This window comes from Thermobia domestica, chromosome 6 (genome assembly GCF_964235325.1).
Source record: "Thermobia domestica chromosome 6, izTheDome1.hap1.1, whole genome shotgun sequence".
Classification (NCBI taxonomy): Eukaryota; Metazoa; Arthropoda; class Insecta; order Zygentoma; family Lepismatidae; genus Thermobia; species Thermobia domestica.
Window position 1 is genome coordinate 117,692,087 of NC_137459.1, and position 21,526 is coordinate 117,713,612.

The 21,526-nt window shown below is 36.5% G+C and overlaps 2 protein-coding genes across 2 annotated transcripts; both read left to right on the forward strand.

The window, feature by feature from the left end:
- The first annotated feature begins 14,693 nt into the window (after positions 1-14,693).
- Positions 14,694-15,308, forward strand: LOC145687284 (uncharacterized). The gene has a single exon (XM_081760755.1). The coding sequence runs from the start codon at positions 14,694-14,696 to the stop codon at positions 15,306-15,308; it is 615 nt and encodes a 204-aa protein (XP_081616881.1).
- Positions 15,309-15,328: 20 nt separating this feature from the next.
- LOC145687285 (uncharacterized) lies at positions 15,329-15,835 on the forward strand. The gene has a single exon (XM_081760756.1). The coding sequence runs from the start codon at positions 15,329-15,331 to the stop codon at positions 15,833-15,835; it is 507 nt and encodes a 168-aa protein (XP_081616882.1).
- Positions 15,836-21,526: the final 5,691 nt, after the last annotated feature.

Consider the following 21,526-nt stretch of genomic DNA (forward strand, 5'->3'; position numbering starts at 1 on the left):
ACCGATTTTTCGTTCATTGAATTTGAGGTAAGTTCAGTGAGATTTTATTTTTCACACAAGATTCCAAAATCATTTTTATTTTATATTTGTGGGCGGATCACGAATACACTGTTTTACTTTTAGTACGAAATATTTAGACTATGAAGGAATTAGTGGAATGGGAAAGTGGGAGTACGAATCAGGAACCTCCACACATTAGAAGTAAGCACGAGAAATGATATGGTTTAGCGTCCCTTCAGCTTAATGTTGAATGTGAACTTCCGTCGGGAATTGAACCATGGCCAGAAAATGTGTGCGCTTAGTTTTGAAAAGAATACATTACAAAATTTCAGAAACTATGCCTGAGAATAATATGATTCGATACCCTTTGAAACCATTAGCGTCCCCTTCAGCTTAACGTGATATTCGAGCAATCACCCGGGATTGAACCTGGGCCAGAGGTGTGTACGTCAATCATTTAGCTTAGTTTTGAAAAGAATGTATGATAACGCATGAGAATATTAAATTTCAGAAAGCTTGACAGTGATCCGATGTGTGAAAGCAAATCCCACCGAGGATTGAACCAGGACCTTCCACATCCGAAGCATGTACGCTAACCGCTTAGTCACAATAATAAAAAAAAACGCTATACAGATTTTGTTTTGACAATTACGTATGTGTTACGTTAATGTTCGGTGAATCTCTTCAATTTGCAAACGCATCATTTAAAGGTCGTTGTGAGTAGAAAAAATGCTTACGCGTGCTTTATCACATCTCAGTACTGTTGAAACATTCATTCATTCATGCATTCTTTTTATCACTATAGAATGGTAGGTCAGTTACATGCTGATGCAATGGTTTCGAGTATGACAGCAATAAAACACACATTTCAGTAACATAATTATTTAAAAAAAACTTTGATTTCTAGTACACGTGCTTTCATAATGAGATTCTAAACGTCACCGCCAGGGAATCAAACTCAGGACCTTTACATGAATTACTTAGTTAAGAATTTATCATGAATGTTATGATTTCCTGTTTATCAGGTGATTAAGATTTTTCTTTCTTCTTTTCTTTTGTAGTAAATTCACGCTGCTCAATTCCTTTTTTCCCATTACATATTTGTTTTACCGTACCTGTTTGTTTGTTTTCATTTTTAACCATGGCCGAATCGGGTTTTACTGTTTGTAATGAAATCACTCGTCATTATAGACGATTTATGTACGTTTATGTATTATGAGGTGTGTACGTCAGGCATTTAGCTTAGTTTTGAAAAGAATGTATGATAACGCGTGAGAATATTAAATTACAGAAAAGGCTTGACATGCCCCCGACGTGGAAAGCAAACCCACCGAGGATTGAACCAGGGACTTCCACGTCCGAACCATGTACGCTAACCGCTTAGTCACAATAATAATAATAAAAAAAATACACTATACAGATTTTGTTTCGACAATTACGTATGCGTAACGTTAATGTTCGATGAGTCTCTTCAACTTGCAAACGCATCATTTAAAGGTCGTTGTGAGTAGAAAAATGCTTACGCGTACTTTGTCACATCTCAGTACTGATGAAACATTCATTCATTTCATGCATTCTTTTTATCACTATAGAATGATAGGTCAGTTACATGCTGATGTAATGGTCTCGAGTTTGACGACAATAAAGCACTCATTTCAGTAACATAATTATTTATTTTTTTAACTTTGATTTCTAGTACACGTGCTTTCATAATGAGATTCTGAACGTCACCGCCAGGGAATCAAACTCAGGACCTTTACATGAATTACTTAGTTAATTATTTATCATTAACGTTATGATTTCCTGTTTATCAGGTGATTAAGATTTTTCTTTCTTCTTTTCTTTTATAGTAAATTCACGCTGCTCAATTCCTTTTTCCCATTACATATTTGTTTTACCGTACCTGTTTGTTTGTTTTCATTTTTAACCATGGCCGAATCGGGTTTTACTGTTCGCAATGAAATCACTCGTCATTATAGACGATTTAACATTGAGGGCAGAATGCTCGAAATTCAATTCAACGCACCACCCGTAGGAACCGATATTATCCAATACGTGCATAATAGTTTCCAAGCAATGCTGGACCATTTGTTAGCCAATGTCGACGATGAGGCGATGGTTGGTTTATCTGTAATATCGCCACTAACACGAATAAACCGTTTTGGGTGAGTTTTCGCCAAGCGCGAAACTTGACACTGGAAACGATGTGGGCCTCGTTCGAAAGAGTTTTACAAAGTAACAATGCGTTTCTCCTGCACGAACCATTCACGGTTCATTTCCATCGTGTGGATATTCCACGTGGCTGTGGCGGTTTGCGGCAAGGAATACTTCAAAACGAAGAATTGTTACGTTGCAAAAAAGGGATTGTACGTGTAAAAAATCAAGATTCAAGGTGTCTGGCGTACGCCCTTGTTATTGCTATTGGTCTGAAGGCATACAAGAATGTAGATATGAAACGACACAGACAATATCAAGATCAATCAAAATGTATTGTGGACCAAGAAGTCGATGCGTTATGTTCAAATGCAGGAGTCAATTTGGATCATGGTGCCAGTGTAAATGAAATTCGGCAATTCCAGTCATACCTCAAAGAATATAAAATTACTGTTTATACCAGTTTCACAGGCCGTGACATCATGTACGAGGGACCGAACGATGAAAATCGCACTCCCATAAATTTGATTTGTTTAGCTGGCCATTTTGATATCATCCAATCTTTAACTGCTTGTTTTGCAACCAAATTCTACTGTGAAGCGTGCCATAAAAAGTATAGTAAACGCAATGAACATGTGAAAAATTGTCCTGTAACGTGCTCCAAATGCTTACAGAGAACTCTATGCGACAAGAACCAAACACCGATATTGTGCAACGACTGTAATCGTCAATTTTACGGCGAACAATGTTTTAACAATCATCGTAATATTGTATATCATCATGGGGAACCTATATGCAAAATGGTGAAGCAATGTACTAGATGTTACAGAGTATATTCTTTTGTACGAAGTGGACAACGCATTCATGATTGTAATGAGATCTTTTGCAATGTTTGTAAGATGATTGTTCCAGGATCGCATCAATGTTTTATGCTTCCCGATCGACAATGCTTGAAACCTGGTGTTCCTTCACTCATGCACGCAAAGAAAGCCTTGTTGATATTCTATGATATAGAATCTATGCAGGACACGAATATTGGCGATAATACGTATGTACACGTTCCAAATTTATTGGTTGCACAACAAGTATGTTACGCATGTGTTGAATACGATAATATCCAGCAGTCTTGCAGTACGTGTGGTCAGCGCCAGCATATTTTCCAAGGAGAGGATCCAGTTTATGATTTTCTCCAGTACTTGCGGGAACGTCGTCCCAATATAAATAGGATTTTCTGTCTCGCTCACAACGCGAAGGGATACGATGGGCATTTTATCCTAAAGACCATGGTCGAACAATGCCAATGGAGACCTGACGTCATATTAAATGGGACCAAGATACTGAGTTTAACCTTGAATAATCTGACGTTCATTGACTCTTTGAACTTCTTGCCTATGGCATTAAGTAAATTGTCAAAAGCGTTCAATTTACCCGCAACCAAAGGCTACTTCCCGCATTTCTTCAACACCAAGGAGAATCAATCGTATATTGGACCACTTCCAGAAACAAAGTATTATGGTGCAAATGAAATGGCCGTCGAAGACAGGAACAAGTTCATGCAGTGGTATAACGATCATCGTAATGACACGTTTGATTTCCAGAAAGAAATTATCAAGTATTGTATTCAAGATGTCAATGTACTGCGACAAGCATGCGTTTCGTTTATGACGTCATTTGAAACAGAAACCAAAGTGAATCCCTTCTTGGAGACGATCACGATTGCCAGTGCTTCCAATTTAGTATTCCGCCGGAATTTCCTTAAACCCAACACCATTGGAATTCTACCGGCACATGGCTATCGATGGAGAAGTACCCAATCAATCGCTGCAATGCAATGGCTGGCCTACATTGAAAAAAGCGAAGGAAAACAAATCTTACATGCGGCCCGACAAAAAGAAGTGTTTATTGCGGGATTCCATGTTGATGGTTACTACCAAGATCCTGAGACGTTAGAGGAGCACGTCTACGAGCATGCCGGCTGCTTTTATCACGGGTGTAAAGTATGTTTTACTACAGGCCGTAATCAGCCCATCCACGGCAATCCAGAAGACACCATGGAATTCCATTATGAACGAACGCAACGCAAAAATGCAAGACTGCGTGAATTGGGGTACATTGTACATGAAATGTGGGAGTGCGAATTTAATCAGTTCTTAAAACAAAATCCTGCAATGGCGACGTATCTGAAGAATCACCCGTACATGAACCGCAGACCATTAAATCCAAGAGATAGCTTTTTTGGAGGAAGGACCAATTGCGTGAAATTGTACCACCAAGTCGATGAAAAAGCGGGAGAAGTAATAAAATATTTCGATATTGTCTCGCTTTATCCTTATGTAAATAAGTGTGCTAAATACCCTGTAGGCCATCCTAGAATTTATCTACAGGGTGATGAAAATATACCACCAATAAATAAAGTCAATGGTCTGATCAAAATGACGATATTACCAAGTCGCCATCTTTATCATGGTCTCCTGCCTTACCGATGCAACAAGAAACTACTCTTTCCACTGTGTGCTGCGTGTGCCGAAGAAATGAACCCAGACCCTACAGCAACGTGTACGCACAACGATCAGGAGCGGTGCCTCACTGGAACTTGGGTATCATATGAAATACAGAAAGCAATAGAATTAGGATATCAACCGGTGGAAATTTTTGAAATTTGGGATTATGACATTGAACAATATGATCCCATCACGAAAACAGGTGGCTTGTTCACGGAATATATCAATACGTTTTTGAAATCGAAAATGGAAGCGTCTGGCTGGCCCAGTTCCTGTGTCACCGAAGAAGACAAATCAAAATTTATACAAACCGTCCTGGAGCGTGAAGGTATTGCATTGGATCCGTCCAAAATTGAAAATAATCCTGCACGAAGAAGTTTATCTAAGCTTTGTGTTAACTCATTATGGGGAAAGCTTTGTCAGCGTTCAAACTTTAGCCAGACCACAATTATTGATCGGCCGGTAGAATTTTATGAAAAACTCACTTCCCCCGACATTAAACTCCATCAAATTGTACCCATCAATGATACGATGTTGTATGCGTTCTGGGAGTACAATGAACATGTGCCTGTTCAAAACCGAAACACCAATGTCGTGTTAGGTGCATTTACAACATGTCAGGCACGTCTGGAATTGTACAAGTACCTGGAAATGTTGCAGGAACGTGTTTTATATTTCGACACGGATTCTGTAATATTTACAGAAAAGCCCGGAGAGCCAACCATTGAACCTTCAACGTACTTGGGATGCTTATCGGATGAGATGGAGTCTTATGGCCAACGAGCGTACATCAAGACATTTGTCAGTGGAGGACCGAAAAATTACAGCTTGGAAATATACAATCCAGATACCAACGTCACCAGCTACATATGTAAAATTAGAGGATTTACATTAAATTACAATGCAGGACAACAATTAAATTTCAACACGCTAAAAGAAATGATTACAAATCAATGCCGTGGACAAGTCACAATCACTATCCCCGATAAAATATGCAGGACCAAAGACCATACCATCGTCACACGGAAAGAAGAAAAAATGTACAGTATCCGATACACAAAACGTCGATTTAAAGAACTCAATTCTTATGATACGGTTCCGTACGGGTACGTTAAAAAACAGAAGATGGAACTGGAAAAAGAAGATGAAGAAGAAAAAAATGTAAACACCCAATAAGGCCGCCATTTCTTTTTCCTTTTCCTTTTCTTCTTTCCCTTCCTTAACCACAAAGCAGCAACACCAAGAAAAAAAATGAAGTACCCAGAAGAGATCATAAACCATCAACACCACCATCAGTGGAAGAAATGTAGTCATCTCGTACCGAAGGGGAAACCTTGACCATAAAGCAGCAACACCAAGAAAATGCAGTACCCAGAAGAGTTCGTAAACCACCATCAGTGGAAGAAATGCTGTCATCTCGTACCCGAGAAGGAAGATGAGCCTAAACAGATCCATCATTTACGAGTAAGTTTTATTTCTCTCTTATCAATATTGACTCATTTTTATTGTTTCAGAAAAAAAAAGAAATTCTTAAAGTAATCCGTCGTTTCTTCTTTTTCTTTACAGGATACGTCTACAACATTCGAAGATGATGACACGTCCAACATATTCATTAAACTAGATCCTGTATTTATTATTTTAATAAACATGTATAGGAAGAGCACATACTTTTCGTTAAAATACAACAAGTTGAAAAAAAATATGTTTTATTATTTCTTGAAACCCTGAACACTTGTTTTCAAATCATGGTAATCTTGAAAATTTAAGGTGGAAAATATATTCAAGATTTGGTTTACATGATTTTGTTCGAAAAAATAATTAAAGAATTTTTTTAGTGTCCAAAATTTGATTTTTAATTTAGTTCGAAAAATTTTTAATTTGAAAATTTTTAGATGTGGTTTACAACTTTAGTTCGAAACTTGTTTTTAAAAATTGGTTCGAAATTTTTTGAAATTTTTTTGGTTCGAAAATTTTTTGTTCGAAAAATTTTTGATCTGAAAATTTAGTTCGAAAGTTTTTAGTTTAAAATTTTTTGTTCAAAAAAAATTGTTTAAATTTTTAGTTCGAAAATTTTTTGTAAGTTTTGTTTCAAAATTTTTAGTTCGAAAATTTTGTTTGAAACTTTTTGTTTGAAATTTTTTTTGGTTCGAAAATTTTTAGTTTTGAAATTTTTTTTTAGTTCGAAAAATTTTTAGTTTGAAAATTCTTGCACTCTGCGGAACCGTTTCGAAAAGAATCGGAGCAGTTTAGGTAAGAAAAATCTGGCAACACTGTTTCCATAATTGAAGCGCTTACTGAGCGTTTAAAAAATCGCTTAAACTCACAACAATGTGTTATAAGAAATCTACAAGCGACAACCCTCTTTCACCATTGTTACTTCCAGAGACATAGGCTACTAATTCAAGGACAGGATCTCCATCAAGGTAAGAAAGCTGGTAATCATCTTATCTGCCAAAGAGAACGATAATATTTAATGTAAACTTCAGTACAATATCATGATACCAAAAAAGGGTTATTTAAGGAGGAGGTTGAACCCTTCATGGGAACTTTACGCATAACCATAAAAAGGGAACTAAATTCTAAGATCCCGGTCTAGGATGGATCGCCGTCATATCGCTCTGTATTTCCCTCATGGACTGGGGGGGGGCTAAGATCATGTGACTTCTATCCACCAATCAAAATTGAGGTACCAAAACACGCATCTTACACATAAAATAAAACAAATAAGTGAGGGTTTTCCCATGTAACCTGTTCACTGTGTGGCGGGTCTAAAATCATGTGACCTCTATCAACCAATCAGAATCGAGATACCAAAGTATACATCAGAAAGGACACCCTAATTTCAAAAATCCTAGGACCTAAAATCACGTGATCTCTATCATCCAATCAGAATCAAGGTACCAAAGCACTTATCTTACCCGTAAAAGGGAACGAATTTTTTTTAAATCCCAGAGCCTAAGATCAGGTGACCTCTGTCAGCCAATCATCAGCGTGGTACCAAAGCATTCATGTTACCCATAAAAGGGAACGAATTTCAAATATCCCAGGGTCTAAGATCACGTGACCTCTGTCAACCAATCATAAACACTCATCTTACCCGTAAAAGGGAACAAATTTCAAAAATCCCTGGTGAGGGATTTCCCCGCAGGGTGACTCATGACGTCATACCACGTGACCTGAAAATTTGAATTTCCCGCGTGGGCGGAGCCTAAAGTCACGTGACCTCTCTCAGCCAATCAGAATCGAGAAAATTTTGCTGACTCGGCTCAATATACGGGGGGGCCTACTACTGTTGTTCTGGACTGTTGAGGATGATGCGCAGTCGGCTCCGCTAACACTTGTATCTGTGTCTCCTCCGTAGCAACACTAGGGTTTCGGTGATTTGGGGCATTGGTCACACTGCCTGTCGTAAAGAATTAATCGGGTTGCGCACGTTTTGTTCATTGAACAACCGTGCTGTTGCACTATACGAACGATCCGTAGCACCAAAGAATAATAATTTCAATTCTCTGTTCAAGAGACCACATTATGTCTGCAATGCAGTAGGGTCAAACGCACCGCACAAACACACGTGTACGGCCTTCAGACCTACTGCTCCAGGTTCGAATGTAGCGCACTGTTGGTCGGAAAACCACATCTGATAGTGGTGCACGAGTAAACAGAGTGACTTTGCTCAAGTGCGTGTGTCCAACACAAAAGCGTCACCACGGGCAACTCGTCTCATGAACTACATCTCCTCATCCGCGAGAGGTTCGACAGTAGCGCAGTTGTAACGCATGCGTTCAGTGCACGTGCGGTCCGAAGTTCGAGCCTCGGATGGTTCATTTTTTGTTAATATTATGGTACTCTCTTTTCTATCTATTTCAGTTCAATTTACATATTTTGTATTTGCAACACTGTTCCACTGCTAAACGTGTGTTACGTGTATTGTGCATTTCGTTCCGAACTAGGTTTACGTTAGATTTTAAAGTTGGTCCTGAACATGGTATGGTCCCTGCACGTGATTATCTTTCAAACGAGGCACCACATGATGGGGGTTGTTATTTAAACTTTTGTAGTTACCTCCCGTAACCCTTTTGGGACTCCTCAGGGTTGATTCTTCTTATCTGCATAATGTTGTCTTTTATGTCCCTTGAAGGTTGCGTGAGTTTTCATGTTTCTATCTGTCTTGATTTCTTCAGGAGATGAGACTTAGTGTTATTCGTGGAACGCTCTGTATATTTAGTTAATTAGTGAGGCATTTAATATACGAGAGATAACATAACTTTTGCAAGAAATAAATAAAAGTTTTTCTTTAAAAAATGGGTGCTTTCAGATTATATTTTTCTCAAAAACTGTCGTACTTCAGATACTTGAGATATATGCGTTATATATAGCAATAAATTTACTGCTTTGCCATATTTTTTAGACTTGAAAGTCTCATTGTTTAAAAAAAACAGGGATATTTCACAATATCTCCACTTTTTCTGTGTTTTCCAATTACCCCACTTGAAAATGAAATGAAATCTTTGAGTTTTACGTCCCACGGTTATGCCGGTTAGGCTAAAGGAGACGGTGATGATTAATGAATAAAATGGTGGAATGAAGAAAGTGGAATGAAACGGGAGAACCTCGAGAAAACCCACGCACACGGTGTTTGTCCACCACAAAGTTAACTTGGAATTACCCCACTTGACTCTATATACATTTTGGTCTTTTGCGCAATTGAAATATTGTATTTCATAGAGTTGCTTAATTTTGAAAATAAGTATTTTATAATGTTACCTTGTAATATGATAATTGAGTGTGTGATTTTATTTCATAGCTCTTGATAATATGTTCCAGATTATTTTCACAAATGGAAGATAAACTTTAAGTTTACCAGTCTTTCATGCTATTTGGAAAATATCTTTGTATACTTCTGCAAATATGTATCAATTACAAAAAAATCTCATTCTACCTTCATTTCTTCATCCTCAATCGAGCTAAATATTAGTTATAGTATCAAATACAGTTGCCCAAAGTCCCATACTGCATGGCGTACTCTGTAAGTTCTCCTGATCTGTCTCCCCAATAGCAATGACTGCTTTTAAACTTCTCAATAGTCCACATCTTCAACACCCCTCCTTTCCTTCAAATGACTACGACCTTGATTTATAATATTCTTCTATAAGTTCTATTCTACAATACTATCGGGGTTAAACTTAATGGAAGAAGTCAAAGATGATACATATACCAATCAATAAACTTCATTCAGGTGAACAAAATTATATAGGTATGTGTAAATCCTCATGCGTAGTTTCCGAGAAAATCCAATTAATTTGTACATCTAGAGACTGATGCTATACGAGAACCATGCCCTTATTGAAACGGAACAGATATTGAAAAGTACCGTCACTAATTTCTTTGTTATGACACTAACAAGACGACTCTGCATCGTATGGTTAATGAGATAGAGCTCATCATTAACAATTGAATTTTAATTTCTATTTAACTAAAATATTGTCCAAATATAAGACATATACCAGTCGATAGATCACATCGAGCTGAAGAAAATGAAATAATCGAGAATGAATTCTCATGAGTAGTTTATGAAAAAAAATTAAAAAAACGAACTTTCGCGGTGGTAAAAATTGTGTCGTTCGTTCCCAATTCTATTTAATTCACACTTTTTAAATGTTGGTAAAGAAATAGTTGTTTATTTATATACTGTATATGTAGCAAAATATACTTTAACTAGCGGATTGGATCTATTGCTGTTCATTTTTATCTAACGGTGATACACATACATTCTACCAGTGGCAGCTAATGTTAGTGTTGCAGCGTTGCGCAACGACCAAAGTATTTCAAGAAAAAAATTATATTAGCAATAATAGTAAAGAACAGAAAAAATACTTTCTAATACTCCCATATATACTTTAAATAACATATCTTTTTTACTTCTGTAACTGTCCGTTTCGTTAATCCGTTTTAAAAAGCGAAAAACAATCCGTCACAGAGACTCTAATTAATATTGTGTTGCAGCGAGCATACAACGACAAGATTCCTTCAGCACGGGAATTGGAGCAAATTTTAAGTCTCCTTTCCCCTATCTCAGATGTTAAAGGGTCTGGTCGTTGCAGTGCTTCTGCAACACAGCACGGTTTCCAGTGAATGAGGTTTTTCGCGCTAAATAAGCTTTCTGAATTTTATTTCACTAGCAATTAACAAATGGAATTTGTTTTGCATTCATATTTTTAAATTACGGTACTTATACTGAAGCAAATGAATATAATGACAATTAAAAAAAGTGATTGCAGAAGTACAAAATAAGAAAGAAAATATGTAGTAGAGCAGAAATCAAATGAAAGTAGATCCGCATTTACAAGTTAATTCTTAGCTTATATAGATAATGGAGGTTTCTTCTACAGTAATTTGTGAACCAATTATTAATAAGTCAATATGCAGAATCCCTCCCTCTGTGGATAGTATTTTAGTATATAATATTTCTTTTATAAAATAAGTGTATTTTATACTCTTGATAAAACTGTATGGTGGAGAACGCCACATTGAATTTGAGACTGGTTAGCAATGCTCAGAGGCGTACCCACGAAGAAGGTCCACCGGGTCCGGACATCCCCAAAATTTCGAAACTCGACCAGCATTTGTAGACTTTCTTAACGACTTATACTTGTTTAACAGAGAAATGATTGATGTAAGCTATTTTTTTTTATTTTACGCCTCATCATGTACTCTTTCTTTTCTTATAGAAATAATCGTTCTATCATTTTTTTCTAAAATATAGGTGACAGTAATTAAGAATTACTTATCTTTTCGGGTACAGTATAAGGCCGCGCCTCCATTGCTTCCGAATGCGATTGCGAATGCGAATGCGAATTTCCCAGCACATGTAAATAAATTGGAGTGCCTCGACTAGTTCCGACCTGCGAATTGCGAAAACCGACGAAAAGATGCGAATGCGAACGATCCCAACATGTTGGGATTGTTCGTCCGAATTCGTGCGAATGGAGAGTTGTCTGCAGAAAAAATTGAGCGCTACGTGAGAGAAAAAAGTTCGTTTTGCGTTCGTTGCGAGCTGCGGAGATAAAAATGAAAATAAAAATGGAAATAGATGTTGATGTTTTAATAAATTGTGGTTTTGTTAAAGTTCCATTGTGGATCCAAGCTCATCCAGATTACCACAAATGACACGTCGTGAACAAATTATGGGCAGATGTAATTAAAGAACTTGGAGTGGAAGATATGTATAATTTTCTTTTTTTCTCTCTTTAAAATATGAAGATTTAATTAATACACGAACTGCAACTTTTTATTCAATTTATATTTCCTCTTTGTTCCTCAAATAAAGATTTTACGAATACATGTAATCGTTGACTAATATGTTTGAAATAGCAAAAACGGGTTTTTTACTCATGGAGAAATTTTTTTTAGAAAGTTGGTTGATTTTGCAATCTCTAATTTTATTTAGTTAATTTATTTTAAAGTGAAAATAGCGGTTAGCACAGAAGCATAATGATAACAGGAGCGACATTCACTCTATTTTGCACACAGAGGAAATTAATAGTTATTATTATTATTATTATTATTATTATTATTATTATTATTATTATTATTATTATTATTATTATTATTATTATTATTATTATTATTATCATTATTCTGAAAACTTTAAGATATGAATTTTCAAGCAAAAAATAGTTCACATTGAAGGTTTGAAAGAGATATTGCAACTTGATTCGCATTCACAAAACTTCGGATGTAGTAGAGGCACATGAATTCGCAGTTCGCATTCGCATTCGCGTTCGCAGTCGCATTCGGATGCAATGGAGGCGCGGCCTAAGACAGGTTCGTTATTACGTAGACGTGTTGGACCTTCCTCAAATACTTTGGACCCCTCCGGCAGAGGCGGCCTTTGGGGGTGGCGACTGGGGCATCCGCCCCAGGCCCCGCGATAGGATATTCTCTTGTCACAGTCAGCTCAAATATGCGGGGCCTTTGCAACATTCTAATGTACCGTAGCTTAGAGTTAAGTGAATACTTTGGCCAATAATACGGTGTGGTGGATTTCTTCGGAGACCAGTTTTCATAAACCTGAACTTCTTACTCAATATTTTACTTTTAGAAACCTTAAATTCCCAAAATCTACACCATTACTATGAAAGCGTTTAGCATGATATTTTTGGTTTTAAAGTACAGTAATAATTACGCCCTTGCGTTTCGGATTAGCAATGGGTCAGCAAACAAGGCGACGCTAATACCATGCACGTGACTCTAAATGGCCTTATCTCAACTTTTCTTTGTTGTCGAAATAAAGTGAGAAGTCATGTTGTTTGTTGATTTTGGGTCAGAAGAGTGGTGATGTTGCTACGGACACCTCTGAGTCATTGCTTCCAAGAAATAGCTCCTATTGCACGCCTTGTGTAGCACCTCAGTTTCGCTTCGGAATTCGGACCGCGCAGTAGTAGTGAGATGTGGATACGTAATATTATGATTAGCGCGTGAGTGTCTTCCGATTATTCGTTTATTGGGCAAAGAATAAGTGACCATCATGAGTGGCAGAGACAAAGACAAATTCCGTAAATACGAAAGTGGAGCTGCGAAAGCCAAGAAAAGGAAATATAAAGAAGATTTCATTCAGACGCAAAAGGGATCTTTGGACAAGTTTGTTGTAGTGGTAAAATCAGCGGATCAACACCAAAAACTTGAGAACACGGATCATGATTTGTCTGTGACTGTGAGCGACCGGTGTGATGCGACAGACCAGGTTGTGATACCAAGTTTTGCGTCCGACGAAGAAAACAAACTAGCCGGGAACAAAACTGTTTCTACGCCCTGTTGTCCCACAAGCAAGAATGAAAACTTGGTGCAATTCTCTGGGGACAACGTTGTTGCAACAGACCCAGAAAGTGACCTCTCCTGTGAAAGCGCGACCATTCCTCTGCATACTTCTGACACTCTTCAAACGACGAGCACACTGTTCGAGGACATATACGATCCAGGTAATTGGAAACATATTAACAGTGAAGTGCGTGACATGTTAGTGAAGAAGGGTTCAATCTGGCTAAGTGACTGTGAATATCCAAAGGACGAAAGTAACAAACATTTTTCGAACAATTTCTTTACACGGAGGATGCCGAACGGAGAAACAGTGGATAGGCGATGGCTAACTTATTCGAAGATCAGAGACAGAGTATTTTGCTTTCCTTGTAAGTTGTTTGGCACGACAGCTACTAGAGGCCACTTAGCAAACGAAGGCTGCTGCGACTGGAAGCATCTTGGCGATAAACCTCAGCACCACGAAGTTTCTGTAAATCATGTTTAGTGCATGACAGCGTGGTTGGAATCAGCTCGGACAATGACCAATGGTAGCGCAATAGATAACATGATGTTAGAACGAATTAGAAAAAAAAAAGCTGCATTGGCGCGCAGTGTTAACAAGAATTCTAGCGATTGTACAGTATCTTGCCGACAGCGCATTTCGTGGGAGAACGGAGAAACTTTATGCGCCAAACAATGGTCAGTTTTTAGGCTTAGTTGAGATGCTGGCCAAATTTGATCCAACCATGCAAGAACATCTCCGCCGAATTAAGAACGACGAGGCTCACGACCATTAGGATCCAAAACTAGCTCGGGCATAGGATCCAAAACTAGCTTATTGACCTGATGGCGTCAGAAGTAAAGAGGAAAATTATTGATAAAGTGAAACTTGCTAAATATTTTGCCATCATCCTTGACTGCACGCCTGATGTTGGCCACAAAGAGCAGATGTCCCTAATATTGCGTTTTGTGGACGTATCAAATCCGGAAGTGAAGGTGGTGGAGCACTTCATCGAATTTCTGGATGTGGACAACGCAACAGGAAAGGGGTTATCTGAAGCTCTTCTTGCCGCACTGGCGAACCTCGGTCTGGACATCGCCGATTGTCGTGGCCAGGGGTACGACAATGGTGCAAACATGAAGGGAAAACACCAAGGAGTTCAAGCGCACATTCTTCGCATGAACAGTCGAGCATTTTACACTCCGTAGGGCTGCCGTAATTTGAACCTTGTTTTAGGAGACATGGCTAAATACAACTCCCAAGCAGTGACGTTTTTTGGTGTCATACAGAGAATATATAAATGCTTTGCTGCCTCGGCTGAAAGGTGGAAAATTTTGGAAGAAACCGTGCTTTTCATGACTACAAAATCACTTTCAGAAATGCGATGGGAGTGCCGCCTGGAAAGTGTTAAAGCGCTGCGTTATCAGACGAAAGAAGTCAGGGAGGCACTGTTGACTGTCGCAGATACCGCCAATGATCCGCTAGTAAAAAGTGAAGCCGAATGTCTTGCAAATTATGAGCTCGAAAGCTTCGAGTTTATTCTGAGCTTAATCATATGGTATGACATTTTATTTGCTGTGAATGCTGTCAGCAAAACTTTGCAATCAGCTGACATGCAGCTCGATGTGGCAATACAGCAAATCAAAGGCCTTGTTACTTTCTTGAGAAAGTACCGGGAAACCGGATTCTCCGGTGCTATGATCGCAGCAAAGGAAATTGCGTCCGAAATGAACGTAGTTCAGAAATTAAAGGAACGAAGAGTCAGATGCAAGAAAAAACAATTCGATTATGAGGGTAACGAGGAAGAAACATCTTCGCCGGAGGAGTCCTTTAGAACAGGATATTTTTATGGATAGTGGATCAAGCACTTACCTCAATGGAAAAAAGATTCGAACAACTGGAAGAGTATGCTTCAATATTTGGATTTCTATACAACTTGAAGGGTTTGCGGTCAGTGAACGACGATTATTTGTTGAAGTGCTGCATGGATTTGGACAACATGTTACGCACAGAAGATTCATGCGATTTGGACGGAATTGACTTGTGCGCAGAAATGAAGATTTTTCGAGAAATGCTTCCTGATAACATCAATGCCGCCCAAGAGTGTCTTCAGTACGTTTGGCCCATTCGAGATTCATTTCCCAACACCGTTATTGCATACAGAATTATGTTGACAATTCCTGTGATAGTTTCCAGCGCGGAAAGAAGCTTTCCGAAGTTGAAACTTATCAAAAACTATCTACGATCAACAATGTCGCAAAGCAGATTGTGCGGTTTAGCTATGTTGTCCATCGAAAAGGAAGTTGCCTCAACAACGGATTATGAGGACCTTATCAACGATTTTGCACAGCGAAAAGCCAGAAAAGTGGACTTCTGTCTGTGACCGTCAAAGCAGCTGCTTCATAAGTCAGTGATAGTTTTATTATGTGTTCACCTATGTTTCCTGGCTTCGGGGGAGGGGGGGGGGCTTCGCCTACCGAACCGCCCGCCCGGGGCCCCGCATACTACTAAGGCCACCTCTGCCTCCGGGCTAACATGTTCCTATATCTGGCGGGTTTCAAGGTTCCTTTCCAGAACATATGACATTGATAAACATTGTTTCCCCTCATGTGGAAGTATATTGTGTTCATCGTGAGTAGTTAGGGATGGTTACTTCTGGCGCATTTCCCCCTCCACCCCTAACTACCAAAAACTATGAAGCCACCACTGTGCACTTTAACACAGAGGGATACCCCAAAGTGAGATTGAATATGCTTTTATGACATTTGAAATCATAAAAACTTACATCTAAAAAACTTACAATCTAAAAACTTAAATCTAAAACTACAACTCTTCTAACTTATAATGTCCCCATGGTAGGGTATTGATCCCATCCTTTAAAACACATCTCTTATCATCTACACAACTTAAAGCTAACTTATTTACTTCTATACTGTACAAATCGTGCTTATAACTTCTAATCAAGTTCATCTTCTTATAATATTCTTTTTGGCTAATCAAACAGTCCTTATATTCGTTAAATGAGAGTTCTTTATACACAACACTCTTCTTAACACCTTTAGCCTTCTTACAACACTTTTCTTTATCGAACTTACCTTTAAAGTCTTTATCTGTTAAATCTATTTGAGGTGCTTTTATACTGTACATCTTACTTCTTAAACCCACAAACTCTTCTATGATTGTGCCTTTAATCTCATCCTTCATCTTACCAAGTATTTTCTTATTGATTTGTGGTATCTTATATTTGTTATCTTTAGGGTAATCACTCGTGTCGAAGTAATCAATGTAATTTTTCATGTCCTCGTACACATTTTCTGTTTGAATATGGTATATATAGCTATCAGTATCTGTATAACATACTTCTATTTTGTCTTGGTATTTTGGCTTCATCACATTATAATGGAAGTCGTACATTAAATATTTTGACAAATCTAGAATTGACATACCAACATAAATCGGTTTGTTAAATTGCACTTTAACCTTGTTCATGTGAACTGCTACTAAATTTTCCGTAAAAACTGTGGTACTCTTATAATTCGGTTTTGCTACAAGCTTCTCGTATTTTTTCTCATCACTTACAAGTTTGATATTAACTCTTTTTCTAATATTTTCCATAGTCTTTCCAAAAACTGAATTGTTCATGAGCTTATAAAAGTCTTTTTCAAAGTCATTTGTTGCTCTAGTTCTCATCTGCGTGTTTAAATCAATATATTTCTTTAACCAATCTGATTGTTCGAACTCTATTACTCGATGTATCTTGTTAAGTTTTAATACAAATGAAAGACATTGTTTTAGGTTTCGATAGTGAATTACATATTTTTCTTTGTCATATAGGGTTGTTAAGAGTTTTGATTGTTTTGAACCAGGTGGACATATGTTTTGAGGTGCTAATGGGTAGTCTTTGTGATAGTCATGCAATTTTTTAGGATATTCAAGATCAACTTCTAATATGTAACCAGTATCAGAATCATCAGGTATATTTGTGAAATCTATTTCTTCAATCTCATCCTCGCTTAACCATCTAAATCCCTTATACGGTAAATATTGACTCATTGCCCACCCATACAAGTTATTGGCGTCTAGATACATTAAGTAAGAATCTTCTTTATCCTTATCGTAATCTTCCATATACTTATTGTTTGCTTTCACATATCTTTTTGAACATTGGCTAATCCCACCTCTTATACCTTTCTCTACCATTAATACCATATCATAATCCCATAACAGCTCTAATTTTATATTTGTCATCTTTAACATAGCATCCCAAGCTAAACCTGGTGCTGTCATATACCAAGCTGGATCAAGATCATAAGCTTTAAGACATGTTTCTCTAAAGTTCTCAAACACATCTGCTAACAATAATACATCTGTTTTCAAATATAAATCATGGTATTGTCCGAGATTTTTAATGTCAAATGTTCCCCACACTTTCTTTGCATGCTTATAATCCTCATCGCTTATATGTGTGTTGTTAAGCTTGTTGTAGAATGCTTCCTTTGGTGGTAATTTTCTTTCTTTAAACCTATCCCAATTGTTAACATAATCATATGGGTAAACACCTTTTCTTATCACAAGTTGAAACTGTTCTTGATTAGGATAAAAGTGTTGGGTATGTATCATTTGCTCAGGTTTCAAGTTCGATGACAATTTGTCTAAACTGCAAGCCATAAATCTAAATGAATCTACAAATTTCAATTTAATAGCTCCAACCTTTTTACTGAATGATATGTATCTTTCCTCGTTATTGGGTATTAGATCTATTTCTTCTTTATTACATCCAAGCTCTTTTATAAACAGGTGAGAGTCATATCCTGACAAGTTATGTATGATCACTGGTACAAACTTTGGTACTTTAACTTTTAAATTGCAGTTATTACATAGAGGTGCTACAAACTCTCCTGTTATATGATCGTGATGTTTAACTTTGTGGTTTTCTGGTGTATATTTTACTTTACAGTAAGAACAGGATTCGGATTGGTTGAACTCTTTTCTCTGACTTTTTGTTAATGGTAATTCGTTATTTTGTTTGTATATGTTCGATATGTGTTTGGCTTCTTTTGTTAACAGTCTTATGAACTTCTTAGCTGCATCTTTACCTCTATACACAACAGGATTGGTTTTACTTCCATCACTCTTTACTACATAATAACAAAATCCAGATGGTTTATGTTGTTGATATTTTTTGGTATATGGCTCACTATCTGGATAACATTCTTCACAACCCATAACTTTATGTAACAAACATTCAAAATCAGCATAAATCACAAATGGCATTTTCATTATGTATTGGTAGTTTTTAAATTCAACGCATTTACCTTCTTCAGGCATTATTATTTTTACTGGCTCATTTAACGAACAATCTTGCTCATGTTTATTTAAAGCGTTTTGAGAGTAAAAGTATAACAAACATCTGTCACATAAATATTTTCGAGCTCTCTTTTTAGTTAATTGTGTACATACTAGTCTGCTTAAATCCTTAATCCAACAATAGTGTGTTTTAACTTGGTCTTCATGTTGTTCTTTTACATATAATAAATTGACATGATTTTCTTGCTTGTTTTGTGTGTGATGTAGTATATAGATTGAATAGTCTTTATCATATGCATAAACATTTATAGAAATATTAAGTAATTTTTCAGCTCTTGGAATATCGCATAGTTTTACAGGAAAATGAATATTTTTTTTAATTTTTCTTGTAAGTATTTGACAGCTTGCTTGTACTTGGAAGGTCGTTGTGGATCTTTATTAACTGGGTATAGTGCAGAACAAATTGAATATAAGAAACATTTTTCATCTTCATTCTTTACATTAATTACTGCCTTTTTGTTTTGAATTTGTTTAGGTAATTCTATGTATGTTGATCCTCTATATGGTGTATATTTGACGATTGCTAGTTGTAAAAAGTTAATGTTTATAAGAGCCCAGCCAGAACCTCTAGCTTGGAACTCATCCATTCTTGTTCTTAATCTTTGTTTCATCTTAGTTATTTCTTCCTTTAGATTACTTGATCGATATATTTCCTGGTTTTCAGTGTTAAAATAGAAGTTTTCAGTTTCTTCACCTTTCTTATATGTACAACTTATATAAAGATTAGCTTTCAATGAACTATGTTTACTTAAGCTAATTTGTAATCTGTTTGATATAGCTTTAGATGTTGCAGTAATATATTGTTCAAGTGGATCTTGTGGTTTGTAATCTGTTGTAAATCTCCATGTTTCTAATCTTGATTTTAATGCAATGTTCTGCTGTTTTACATCGATTGGTTGTGATTCAACTTTGATTCTTGGTTCTTCAATTACTTCTTGTTTAAAGGGGAATATATTTCTAATCTGCCTTCTGCTTTGTTCATCGTCATGTTGTTTAAGAAGGTCTATCAGTTCTGCTTTTCTTAATCGGGAATATCTTCTGATTCCTCGCTCTTTACATTGTCGTCTTAAATCTATTACAGTAAACTTATTATAATTACTCATCTTATTTATTATATAGAAAATCTTCGTTAGTACTCTTCACCGGGTTATTTCAGTTCATTTTCATTTTTTCTAACACATCGTTTAAACATCTGCACGCGTCTGCCATTGCCTACATATGTTTCCTCGTTGTGTTAGTCTAGAACTTTCATGGGAAGACCCATCAAAGTCACATATACACATTTAAAATTGATTCATTTTTGTAAGCTTACTCATCATCATCATCATAATCATCACTACCATATTTGTATTCATCATCACTACTCAAATCAGATGTTTTTTGTTGCATTACTAATAACTCTTTTTCCTTCAACAGTATTTGCTTCTCTAGTAGTGTTGCTAAGAGTTTAAGATCATGATGAATTAGTTCAAGTCTATCATGTAATAAATCAAAATCTTTCTCCATATTTGTTATATAGAAAACCAACAAAAATGAAATAATATTAAAAATCTAAGAATAAAAACAAACATGACTAGTGCTAAGGAAATATTATCCTACAAACCTGTATTTGATTGTGTATGTAAATATTTAGATATTGGTGGTTATAACGATGAAGACAAAATAAATTTTAGCGTGTCCATAGGTATGTTAGATCATTTGTTCAAGAAAGCCACTAAAGAAAACAACTCATTTCTTACACAAAACATTCTCTATGCGAACGTTATGAACTTGTCAGATGAAATATTAGATTCACTGACTGATGAACAATGGCTATCTATAGGCCATGATGATTATGAGGAGGAATATAACTATGATCACATTACAGAAGACTTCATACGTAAATATCTACAGAAAGTTAATTTGATTGAAATATGTTTATGGAAAAATTTATCGGAAGAGTTTATAAGAGAATTAGCTGATAAAGTTGATTGGGAGATTACTTCAGGAAGCCAAGACTTATCAGAAGACTTTATAAGAGAATTTGCAGATAGAGTTGATTGGAAAGAAGTATCGTATCACCAAAAGCTATCTGAAGAATTTATTAATGAGTTTATAGATAAAGTTGATTTTGATGCTATATCTTACAAAAACGAACTCTCTGAAGTTTTTATACGAGAACATGCAGATAGAGTTAATTGGTGGTACATATCTGGAACTAAACAATTATCAGAAAACCTTATAAGAGATTACGCTGACAAAGTAGATTGGGAAATGATTTCAATGTCTCAAAATTTAACAGAAGAATTTATTGCAGAGTTCGAAGGTAGAGTTCATTGGCGTAACATTTCAACTTATCAAGACCTATCTATAGACTTTATATATGCATTTAGACATTTTGTGGATTGGAAAGCTATAATAAGAAAATATCATAATAATCCCAATTTAGGTGATATGTTGAATGTAGCATTCGCTGTTGCAGCAGAGGGTTAATGCATAACACTTAAATTGTACTTTGATGGTTTAAACCATAAAAGCAATGGTATATTTAGTTTCTCGTACTTAAATGTCTCTTAACTGAATAAACCTGTCAACAAGATCTATATCGCTTAAATCTGTGTTCATATGCGAACCGTGCCAAGTTATTCTATCATCATATCTTTCTTTAGCTCTGTTGTATAAGTTGACAGAGTTTGGATCGTCGACGTTAAGCAGAATACTCATACTT